The 12,016-nt window shown below is 48.0% G+C and overlaps 2 protein-coding genes across 2 annotated transcripts in view; both read right to left on the reverse strand.

Annotated features, from left to right (window-relative positions):
* Positions 1-625: 625 nt before the first annotated feature.
* Positions 626-4,803, reverse strand: Gdf2 (growth differentiation factor 2). Its single transcript, XM_005348627.2, has 2 exons — positions 4,461-4,803; positions 626-1,569 (listed from the first exon to the last, which is right to left on the reverse strand). The coding sequence occupies exons 1-2, from the start codon at positions 4,801-4,803 to the stop codon at positions 626-628; spliced, it is 1,287 nt and encodes a 428-aa protein (XP_005348684.1).
* A 5,594-nt stretch (positions 4,804-10,397) lies between these two features.
* Gdf10 (growth differentiation factor 10) overlaps positions 10,398-12,016 on the reverse strand; it is a 12,853-nt gene continuing 11,234 nt past the window's right edge. The window contains exon 3 of the mRNA XM_005348628.2: positions 10,398-11,320. Within this exon, the coding sequence (XP_005348685.1) occupies positions 11,129-11,320 (192 nt within the window). The 3' untranslated portion in view covers positions 10,398-11,128. The remainder of the gene's footprint in view (positions 11,321-12,016) is intronic.

A 12,016-nucleotide genomic window follows, 5' to 3' on the forward strand; every position in this document is an offset into this window, starting at 1 on the left:
CCTCATGCTGGGTCTTCCGCATCTAATGACTCCTTCAGTACCCAGTGATCTGTTAAACTGGGATGCTTCAGAAGGTCCCAGGCTTTAGGGCTCCCACACTCAGGGCAGACTCCTACCACTTAGTTATCAAAACTTGTTTGCTGAGTTTTGATCTCTACAACTGACAATCAGAGGTCACAGTGCACATCTCAGTGGGGTGTGGAAAATAACGTGAAATGAAGGATGGAGCCCACCTCTTCCTTTCCTTCCTTCGTGTCTCTGCTTCCTAGACCCTAGATCTCCCATGACTCTATACACGTCACTTGCATCTTCTGCTGGTTTCTGCTTACTTTTCTGCTACTCCCCCATCCCTCTTCCTCCCATTTCTTTTTCATCATTTCCTTTCTACCCACTAACCCTTCCAGGGTCTCCTATTCTGCCCACATAACCGTATACCCTAGTTAATGTCAATTCAGCAGAGGAGACAAGAGAAGACAAGTCACTGGAGACAAGAAGGGCGAGTGATTCTTTTCCTTCTCCAGGATGGGTTCAGATCATCTTAGCCCCTGTTGTGCCCAGGGGGTTGCAAGACCCTATCAGGACCTCTTCCCTGTCCTTCATCCCCCACCCCAAGGGGCTGCAGAGACTACCTGCACCCACACTCTGCCACACTCATTCCCTCATAGTGGTACTTGAGGGTTGGCACCCCCATATCATCCTTGTAGAGGATGGAGATGGGACTCAGTTTGGTGGGAACGCAGCAGGCTTTGCCCACCTTCGTGGGGAACTTGAGATGCACCAGGGTCTGCACAATGGCATGCTTTGTGGGTGTCACATCATCAGCCAGTGGGAAGAAGCAGCCTCCTTTACACTCGTAGGCATCGTATTCCTTGGGTGCGATGATCCAACTGTCCCAGCCTATGTCCTCAAAGTTCACCCTGAGTGATGTCCTCTGGCAGTGGCTGCTGGCCCCAGTGCTCCTCTTCCTTCTAGCTAAGAATGGTCCCACAGCTGTGTGCCCATCTGCTTCCTCCTCCTCATGGCTCTCGCCTGCTTCCTGGAAACCACTCCTGGATGTCTTCACAAGCACGGTCTCCTGCTCATGGCCGATCATCTCCTTCAGCTCCAGTCTGGTCTCTTTGGTCCCGTTGCTGCGGTCATTGGAGAAGACGACAAAGAAGGGCAGGTTTTTGGAACCTGGTGGGACGCTGATATCCAGTGTGTCACAGCCCTTCCTATGGCTCTCCACTGTGACTTCTAACTTATTCTTGTTGGTGGCGGAGTCTGCCCTGACCCATCTCTTCACCGCGCTCGATACTTCCAAGGTCTCCCAGCCTTCATCCTGAATGTCCTGAGATACTAAGAAGGTCCTGGTCCCCGAGGCACCATCCCAAGTGTCATCTCCATCCAGAACATCATAGACAACCATGTTTCCTTCCAGCCCACGAGTGGAGTCCACGTGATTTTGGCAGGAGACATAGAGGCGGAGCTCAGCCCTGGTGATCTGCTCGTGCCGAGGGATGGAGATGTTGAAGAGTAGGATGTGTTTCTGGAAGGGGAAGTCCTCTGTGGCAGCTGTTGATATAGCATCTGAAACGCAAACACACGCGGGGGAGCGTCTGTCTGGTGCCCATTTTTATGATACCAACGCCTAACTTTGATTTGCTGTGAGGCACATCTAGGACAATAGATTTTTGTCACTGTTGTCTCCACTCTGTGTCAAGAACATTCAGGAAGGTTCTCTTGGAATTATTTTTTCCCCAGAAAAAAAAACAGAGGCAGGTAACTTCACTTAGGGTTAATAGTATCTACTATTTACTGAGCACCTACTGTGTGCTTGGCATTGCACTATGAGTTTGGGAGGATATAGTTATTATCCCAACTTCATAAATGTGGAGATCAGTATCCAGAAGTTTTTATTGCTAGAGTACACACAGATAATTAGCAGTCTCATATAAGGCAGGTCATGAAATAGATTGTCAGCTTTAGAATGAAAAGTCTACAGTCCTGGCTGATGCCAAAAAAAGTCCATAGTTAGATAAAGTAGTAAAAAAACAATCACAGCATTAGAGTGTTTAAATAATTTGGAATGTGTTAATAGCTTCCTTCAAAAGTGAAAGTGGATTTTTTTTTAAAGAGGAAAAGCATTTCCGTTCCAACAGTTTTGTCATCATGGGCAAAGGTGGGGATTTTTCTCTTAGCCTCCTAATTGTCTAGTTTCCCACTTCCAGACTGGGGCTTGAGCACTGACACTGCCATTTGTGGGTTCCCGCCCACACACCATCACCGCCTATCCTGGGGAGACGCGTTCTGATACACCCAGAGGATGCCCGGAAGTACAGATGTTTCTAAGCCTGGCACACGGTGTTCCTTCTTTATGCGCGCATGCCTGCGGTGAAGTGCAATGAGTAAACCAGGCACAGTAAAAGCTTCACCATGAGTAAGGAAAAACGAGAATTAAAAATAAAAATCACATCCGTGATGCAAGTCATTTAGAAGTTGTGAGTCACTGTTTTGTGATTTACATTTAATAGTTATGGACCACAATAGAACCTTTGAAACAGACCTGGGTTCTCTCAGATTAGGGAGACTCCTGTATCCATCACCGTGAGGAGAGACCCATGCTGTGCTGAAACCTAGCTAGTAGTCTACAGATAGGAAGCATCAGTCCTGACTCTGCTCCTAATTGAGCTGGTATTCTTGGACTTCTGGGTGCCTCAGTTTCCTCTCTTGTAGAATGGGGCCCATCTTACCTGCTTTTATTAAGGTAGCATATGGGACTTCCAGGCCAGTCATGAGCTAATAGTTGATGTTCAGTTAACACTTCTGTCCCCCTCCCAAGCCCTGCAATGCCTGTGACAAAGCCTGTGGCCTTTACTCGGGCTCTCTGTGGTCTCCTCGCTCAGCATGGACGCCCCATTCTGGCTCCTGAATCACATGGCGAAAGCCATGGCGTATCAGAACAGTGGGAACTGTGCACTGTATTCGTGGCCTGAGGTGATCTTACCGTGGCATACTTCCACAGAGGCTACCAGACCACTGTCAGACATGAGAAATCACATGCTTAGTGGGAAGAGACAGATGTTTCCTAGGTCATGTGTGTTTGTATGTGTGCATGTATGCATATTGTTGCCGTTGCTGCTGCTAGTGCATATAATAGATGTGTCAAGGATATATGTGTAGGTGGACTGTGTCTCTGGTTGGGCTTCACATTTAGGCCCATGGAATAGGATGATTTAGGCCGCAATAAAAACAAAATAACCACCCCCTCCCCAAAGAAAACCTCATCCTTTCTCTAAAGTAGAGATCACAGACAATCCCAGGGGTCTGGTGACCTGAAAACTGTATTTTTTTAAATGAATTGATATTTTTTTTTTAAAGAAGTAAGGCAAGTTCCCTTGAAACTTCTGTTGGGCAGTCAGAAAACGAAGCAGCACTCAACACGTTTGTTTGTCCTTAGACAGGTACACATTCTGCAGGCTGGACTGATCTGGCCAGTGCTGACTGTGCTTCTGAATTGGGGCCCTTGGGCAAATCTCTGGACCAGAAATGGGGAGGCCCCGGGTTCCTGGTCCTTAAGAGTGAGATGCCACAACAGGATAAGGGGAGCTGGTTCTGTGCAGCAAATAGGGCCAGTGTGCCTTGCAAGTGTGCCTGGTCTGGCTTCCTCAGTCCTGGCGACCCAGCTTTCTGCCCAGGAACTCATTCTACCCAGATTCTGGAATTCTAGGACTCATCAGCTATGGATCTCACCTCCATGTTTATTTTCTAGTCTTTAAAATCAAAGACACTTGATTTAAAAACGTATCGGACAGACAGACAAAGACCTACTGTGCCGAGAAAGATTCCATCTAAAAAAATAATGAGGATCTCGTCTAACATTCACAAGTCTAGGTTTAAAAAGAATTTTATAACAGAAACTGGCTTTCCTTTAAAAACTTCAAAACAAACAGGCTTATTTCTATTTCTAAGTCTGAAGGGAACAAGAAGGGAGAGAAGAAGAGAAATCAGGAGGAAGGGAAAGGGAGGAAATGGAAAGGGAGGAGAGGGAAGGGGGCAGAGAATTGGGGGAAGGTGAATAGGGAAAGCAGGAAGGGAAGCAAAGGAGATGGAAGGCAAAAGAAATGAGGGCGAAAAGAGGAGGAAAGGAAGGGAGGGGGATAGAGGGAAGCAGAAGCCTGGCATCCTTGATACCTGTTGGCTTAAATGAGGCTATGCCCCAGGGGAGGAGCCAGGCTGTCCATCAGAATCTTCGGTGTTGATGGACAAGTCCCATGATTTGCACAGCCCTTTGGGGAAGCCACTGAGCACACAGAAAAGCTCATCGGAATATTTGCATTTTCACCCTGTTTTAACACTGTGATTCACTTCAGTATAAGCTTGAAGAGCTGCTTGTGGTGGTGGTGGCGGGGCACTTCGCTGTGGGGGCGGGGTGCCGTATGTCCCACCCCATGAAACCCTGGGGGAATCCCGCACTCTACCTTCCACACTGAAGCTCCGAACGATGTTGGAGGCCGGAGTGGACGACTTGTCGGTCGTGTACCTGTTGTACAGGTCGATCATGTACTGGGGTGGCTCCACTCTGGTTTTGTCCTGGGAGGGGATGCCGCTCAAGTTAAGGCTGCGCAGGAAGTCCACCTTCATGTTCTCCAGGAACATCTTCAAGTCAAAGACACCCTCCTCTCCACCTCCAGACAACCCCAGTGAGCTGCGGGCGTTTCCCCCGGGGGATGGCTGGACCCAGTCCTGCAGCGGCTTCTGGTGTGTGGGACAGACCAGCAGGAACAGCAAGAGCAGGGCCACCCAGAAGGCCCCAGGGGACATCTTGGGCCCTAAGGAGGGGCTGCAGGCCTGTTGTGGTGTGTCACCAGGTGCAGCCAGGAGGAGTCCCGGAGAAGCGGGCCCACATTGTCCTGCTGACTGCTTAGCAGGGAGCGGGGCTGGCTCAGGTTCTCCCCAGCAGTCTGAGGCCTCCAGGCTTCTTATCTGGGTGTGGATGCTATGCTCGGACCTCTTATCTAAGGCAGCTCTCTTTAATGAACACTGTATAAACATCTGAAAAGCACTCGGGCTGGTGGGAAGGATGCGGGCTACTGTAAAGGATCGGCATTTCTCCGGGGGGTCATCCACCCTAATTAGGATCTTCGTTCATTTCCTTGCTGGCTTGGTCAGAAGACTCTCCCAGGCAGAGGGACACTGGCCCCATCCCCTGGACCACAGGAACAAAACATCCAGGAAATGAGGTCAGGAAGTTCCCCAAATGTAGAAAGCTCACCAAGTACCCAGAAGATAACACAAATTGTGGGGGCCTGGAAGGTGGGGTGAGGTGAGGACTCCAGCAGGGTTGGAAAAGACCGGCATTTGTGCTAGCAGGACCTGACGGTGTAAGTAGGCACTGTCCTCTGAGGAAAGGGCTCCACAGTATTAAGAATGGAGGGCGCATGGGCCTAGCACACTCAGCGTGCCCGTGATATCCCAGCCAACACAGATGAGGACTCCAGTCCCAACTCCCTTGCTTGTTCCCCCAAGCTGTGGCCTCAGCTCTTTCAGCCTCCCTTTCACGAGCAGAGAGGTAAGGACTTAGGAGATGTGTTAGCATACACGAAGGCGGCCGCTGGCAGCTCCTAGCAGTGGGAGGTTGTGTTCAAGCAAGCCTCTAGTGCTGGTCTGACTGAGTTGAATCAGGGGGAGGAAGTTCTGTGTCTAGGTCAGCTGCTCCTTAGTACCATAAACAGATGCATCCAGAGACCCTGAGCTCCAGCCCTGTCCCTGGTCTGTGTGGTGCTGGCGTGTGCAAGTGTACCTGTGTAGGTGTGTGTATGTCTCTGTGTGTGTGTGTGTCTGTGCGTGTGTGTGTGTGCATATGTGCTCAGGGGGTGACTTGATTCATGTTAGTGGGGAGGCCATCTGGATTGTACCTATCAGTCAGGAGACCCACATAGCAGTTGGGGTACACAGGAGCAGTTAGGCGGTTCTGAGACGGAGCCCATGCCCAGAGATGGCTTCTAGCCTGTGAAGGCTGCTTGTGACAGCCCAAGGACCCTGTGTATTAAGAGCTGTGTCCCCGTGCTTGGCTTCCGTCTATTTCCACCACAAGTGGCATTAATAAAAACAAAGAAAGAGCACAGCTAAAAGTATTTGCAATGAGTGCTGGCCTACTCCAGAGAAGATAGGGTATGATGTTCTGTGCTAACGGGGCTCCTGGGGAGAGGGTACAGAAGGTCAAGGAAGTTCAGAGCTTGCAGGATGAACCACGGCAGGCTGTGGTCAGAGGACCCAGTGTGTGTGTGTGGGGAGGTGAACTGGCAGATAGAACTTGTATCTACCCTTTAGGGACACATTCAGGGGAGAAGGAAAAGACACAGTTGAGGAGACACTGTCTGGGGGATGGATAAGGAAGTGTGCTGGGTACCGATTCCATGTAAGATGTATCAGGGCTGGAAGAAGAGGAACGGAACAACTGCCAGGTCCAGGAGATGGAGATGAAATGGCAATGCCAGTGGGCCAGGAGGAGCTAGAGGACCATCTGGACAGTCTCACGACGTGCCATAGCCTCTGGGGTCAACAGGTCCCATCTATACTCAGAGGCTGAGCTCAAGGGCCTCCCGGTGAACAGTAGGAGCTCTTGACAGTGCAAAGGGCTGCTACCCAATGTTTTAAAAACTAGACAAAATTTCACCCCCCTAATAATAGCAGCATATGGTAAAGAAAACCTGGGACAGGCCAAACATGAAAGATAAAAATCCTTTACAGCTTCACAACCCAGCAACACCCAGAGTTACAGACTCAGACATGAACTATGAGTCCCTGCCAAACTCTGGTGGCCTGGAATGCTTGGGGATTAAGAAAGCTTCCGACTGTCACCACGTCGTCTCAGGCAGCTGCTGTGCTGTGGGAGAGGCGTAGCTGAGGGAACACAAGAGGCGTATTTGGTTCATCCATGTATTTCAGGTGTCACTGAAGCCTGTTCTCCCAAGGTGGGAGCTTGGGTCTCATCTGTCATTTATGGAGGTGAGAATGGGTTCACCTGAGTTTCCATACCATGGTCGTCCTAGGATATCAGAGACCCCTTCTGTCCTAGAACACACACTCTCTTCCCTGCAATCCTTTGCTTTTGTTTTTTCAAGACAGGGTCTTTCTGTATAGCCCCAGTTGTCCTGGAACTCACTTTGAAGACCAGGCTGGTCTCGAACTCACAGAGATTTACCTACCTCTGCCCTCCAAGTGCTGGGGTTAAAGGCATGCACCACCATGCCTGGCTTCCTACAGTTGTCCAGAGGAACAAAAATCCATCCCTGTGGAAGCTGCAGGGAGTGGCTGGAGGCAGACAGAGCCAGGATGGATTGCTTACTAGATCTGGGCAGAGCTTCCCTGGGAACCTGTTTCCAGTTGGCCCATGGTAAGCACAGATTCATTGAATGCTCCTGGCCTTGGCCTGTGACAGTGCCCAGTCAGAAAGTCTGATCCACTGACCAGCCACCCTAACACCTGGGAGGTTGTTAGAAACACAAAGGCTCAGAACAGAGCAGAAAGCTGTGTGATCCTAACAGGTGGTTCTGATGCATGTTCAATCTGAACACTAGATTTGGCTTTATTTGATGGGGCTCATGTGCTATCCACCTTCCCCAGTGTGTGTGTGTGTGTGCGCGCGTGTGCGCACATGAACATATGCACATGTGGGTATATGTGTTGCTAAACATTTGCTCTAAGCACAGAAGTTTTGACAAAATAGGAGAATGGTGTGAGTCTTCTACAAAATGAAACAAGAAGAAACAGCTGTCCCACAGACTTAGTGGGTGGTGAGTCCCTGAGTTCCTTACACATACCAAAGTCTGAGGATGCTTCAATTCCATTTATAAAATGTCCTGGAGAGATGGCTCAGCAGCAGATAAAAACACTGCTGCTCCTTCAGAGGAACTGAAATTCAATTCCTATCACCTATGTCAGACAGCCCACAATTTCCTATAATTCCAGTTCCAAGGCATCTGATGCTCTCTTCTGATCTTTATGGGCACCTGCATGGTTCACACACACACACACACACACTCATGCACACACACACAAACCCATGCATGCACGCATAAGTGAAAATAAATCTTTTAAAAAGCTTAAAACAACTACAAAGAAATGCAGAAATGAAATAATGCATGCTCCTGTTGATAAGGCAATTTCTCTGATCTAATCACGATATTGTTCATATGAATTAAAACGCTATGTTGCACCTTACAGATGTGTGCAACTTCTATGTGTCCATTGAAAGTCAACAAACATTTTAAAATAAAATAAGACTACACGATGTTGTTATGGTGCACTCTTTAGAGTTAAAATTTCTGCATACACAGTATAGATGCAGGTTTTTTTTTTAATGTTTTCAATCCCAGGGTGATTGAATCTAAGGATTTGGAGTTCACAGAGATGGTGTGGAAAAGTCCTCTGTATATGTGTTGCTTTTATTGGATAATCAATAAAGCTGCTTTGGCCTACAGCAGGGCAGAATATAGTAAGGTGGGAATTCCAAGCAGATAGAGGAGAAAAGGAGGTGGAGTCAGAGAGATGCCATGTAACTGCTAAAGGAGACCTTATCCGTAAACCATGAGCCTTGTGGTGGTACATAGATGAATAGAAATGGGTTAATTCAAGGTGTAAGAGTTAGTTAATAAGAAGACTAAGCTATTGGCCAAGCAGTGTTGTAATTAATATAATTTCTGCGTAATTATTTAGTGTATGGGTGGCCAAGAAACGTACAAGCAGTCTCTGCCTACAGGGGGGCAGCTGTATGGTTTATCATGATATTTGACACGTAAAAAATGTTAAATATTTGAATACATAAACAGAGCTACTCACACCTTTTCACTCCCAACTCATACAATCAAGAGCACTGGAAGAGATTAGAGGAGGGAACCCAGGATTGGATGGGGCTTAAGTGACAATTGCCAGAGGCATGGAAGGAGACCCAAGCTCCAGTGAGCATCACCAGCTTTGGGGAGTAGAATGGAGAAGAACAGAACCTGGAGAAGCATCATCATCTGAGAAAGCTTAGTTTGATGTGGGATTCCCCTCTGCATGCTGTGAATATGTTTTATTGCCATTGATTAATAGGGAAGTTGCTTTGACCTGTGGCAGGACAACTGTTTAGGCAGGAAAAATAAACTGGAGGAGAGGAGGAAAGAAGGTGGAGCCAGGTGGACGCCATGTAGGCTCCCAAGAAGTAAGAGGTAACAAACGACAAGCCTCGTGGTAAAATATATTAGAAATGGGTTAATGTAAGAGGTAAGAGCTACCTAGGAATAAGCCTAAGCCATTGGCCAAACAGTGTTGTAATTAATATAGTCTCTGTGTGGTTATTTGGGTCTGGGTGGCCAGGAAATCTAAGTGCAGTCTCCATTTGTATTTATTTTTAGGTGTTGGTAAAGTAGCGTAGACTAAGTTGAGCTCTCATTTCAGTGCTGTGATGCACAGCCCACAGTTGGAGCTTGTGAACTGGTTTCCTTCTGGTCTCTCAGACAGATTGCCTTTTAACCTCCTTGACACACCATGGTCACATGCTCCAATGCAGGTGGTAACTACAATGTTCTCCTCCAGCCAAGACCAGCTCTTTCTTACCGGGGCCACCTGAGTAGAGTTAGTGGTTCACTCTGGAGCAGCTTGGAATTGAAGCTGCTTCACTGCCAACTCCCCTTCCCCAGGGCTCTGCTCACTGAAGGGCTATGCAGACAACAGAGCACCTCACAAACCCAGGGGGATGTGGTGGTTGTGTGGGGGTGGCGTGCACAATTCCCCATCTTACCTGTGTTTCCTAGAACACTACCTTAAAGCGTACTAAACACCACACACAACCCAGCTGCTTCTCAGATCACCCCCTCTTAGCTTTAGCAGATTTACAGTCCTTTTGTTGAGGCTCTGACCAACATTATCGCTCAGGACATGGCTGATGGGATTGTGGTGCATCTGCCTCAGATTGGACCAGTATTCTCCTTTAAAAAATGTTCAGCTCGGGGCTTCGGTAATTACCACTGCAAGGAAGGCAAAGACCATGCCAATACTCTAGTTATTTGGGGTGTCATTTGGGGTGGCTGTTTGTGAGAGGGCTGTTGGGAGACAGCCTTGTATTCTGCAAACATGCAAAGGAGATTGTTTAGCCCTCCCAGCCCCTCTTGAACTGGAGCTCCCGAGATATGCCCTAACTGCTTATGTCAATTCTCCTGTTTTTATTGTTTCCACTAAAAGACCTGTTCTTGTCACTCAAGACAAAGGCTGCCACAGACATCCACCAATCATAGGGCTAGGGATGTGACTCTACCATCTTGGAACCCTGTCCCATTTTGATGTTAAGGCATGGTAGGGATTTACAGAACGGATAAGGGAACAATTGCTATTTTGGAATGGGAGACATTCAGTTTTTCCAGATATCACTGTACCTTTAATTTATTAGCTTTCCATAAAAACACAGAACACTCACAATCTACAGTATACAAAGTATAATTTACAAAAATATAAAATCTTGGTTATTTTTTAGTATTCCAACATATTACTGTATATGTTATTTCCATATGCATGTTCAAACAGCCCATAGCTAACCTGTACTATTACCTCTGTGGGGGGAGTCAACTCTCTCCTTTTAGTTTTAAAATAAAGAATACATATATTAAAGGAAGAGACCGATCTTGATTGCATGTGCATATTGCATGTATGAAAGTGAAAACGTAAGAGAAAACACACGTTCATGCCAAGATTTAGGCTCTGTTTCTAGTATGTAGCCTGAGGGTCGTAGAATGAGCACTTGACCTGCTATAGGGGTGAGTGCCCACGATTTGCATAGTCTTTCCGGGTTATGAGATGATGAATGTACAGAGGCGACATTGTGGACACATCACATGCTATGTCCAGGCCTTGGAAAATGTGGGTAGGGCTGATGGGCAAGCTTCAGACCATAGTTGATTCCAGGCTCCTTCCAGGAACTCAGAGTCTTTACAGAGCTAAGGGAAAACTGAAGAACAATGGCACTGTGTACAGATCTTTCAAGGTCCCAGCAGGGTTGCCTACAAGCTCTTTCTAGCACCTGCAGCTGCCCCGAGTCAAGTCCTGCCTCCAGGAATGCCACTCTGCAGGGCCGGGATGATGCCAGACTGTCTTCCACCTTGAAGCTGTCTTACCGACAGGCACAGGTCTCTACAGACATATTGGGGTACACCTTCAGAACCACATTCCGGTTCTCATCCAGGAAAAGGACTCCGAGGGAGTTCATCTTGTCTGGAACACAGCATGGCTCTGGGATGCCAGGGACAATCCCCACAGCTCTGACAATGCTCTGGATGGTGGCATGATTGGATGGGCGGACAATCTGCAAGATGAGAAAAGACGGCTCAGAGAAAAGGGCTTACCGCAGTTTCTCGAATAAGGCTATGCAACGGGTGGCCTGGAAGAAAAGGCTTCTGCCCGGAGCCAGATAGATGTTTCCTCTGAAATCAGCCACAGCCTCAGTCCTGGTGCCCTAAGGTGCCCACTTTTTCTACTCTTAAAGGGGTGTCACATCTGCTGCTTGAAACTGACCACTTGGGGGCACCTGCATGTCACCTTCCTAGGAGCACCTGGAGCTGAGCTGGAAGGAAGGTTCGCAGGCCTAGAACCATGCTTCAGCCAGCAGCCACAGGCCCAGGGAGCAACTGTGGCAAAAACTAAAATGATGCACTTAGTGCAGCAAGGGCTGCAGACAGGCATTGCAATACGTGCTGGACTTGGGGTGACATCAGCACTAGGGCATCGTTGCATCTTGACACCTTCTTAATTTATATGGACAGTGTGACCTTCATTTTACTGAAACAGATACCAAATAACTATCAGATTAGTCGAATGACTAAGACACATGGTAGAGATGCCTCAGGAAGTGGCCTGGCCTGGCTTGGAAACTGGGGCCACTTCTGAAAAGATGAACACAGCCGGCCAGGTAATAAGCTTCAGTTCTTGACTGGCTGATGAGAGCTGTGGCTAACAAGAAGTCTGTGTGTGTGTGTGTGTGTGTGTGTGTGTGTGTGTGTGT

Source organism: Microtus ochrogaster, chromosome 6, assembly GCF_000317375.1.
Source record: "Microtus ochrogaster isolate Prairie Vole_2 chromosome 6, MicOch1.0, whole genome shotgun sequence".
In the NCBI taxonomy this organism is placed as follows: domain Eukaryota; kingdom Metazoa; phylum Chordata; class Mammalia; order Rodentia; family Cricetidae; genus Microtus; species Microtus ochrogaster.

What these genes read in the sequence shown, in the direction of transcription:
- Gdf2 (XM_005348627.2), bottom strand. Translation starts at nt 4,803, where the DNA reads ATGTCCCCTGGGGCCTTCTGGGTGGCCCTGCTCTTGCTGTTCCTGCTG. An exon ending in TCGGAGCTTCAGTGTGGAAG is followed by an intron (nt 1,570 to 4,460) that starts GTAGAGTGCGGG and finishes TTTGCGTTTCAG; the next exon opens with ATGCTATATCAACAGCTGCC.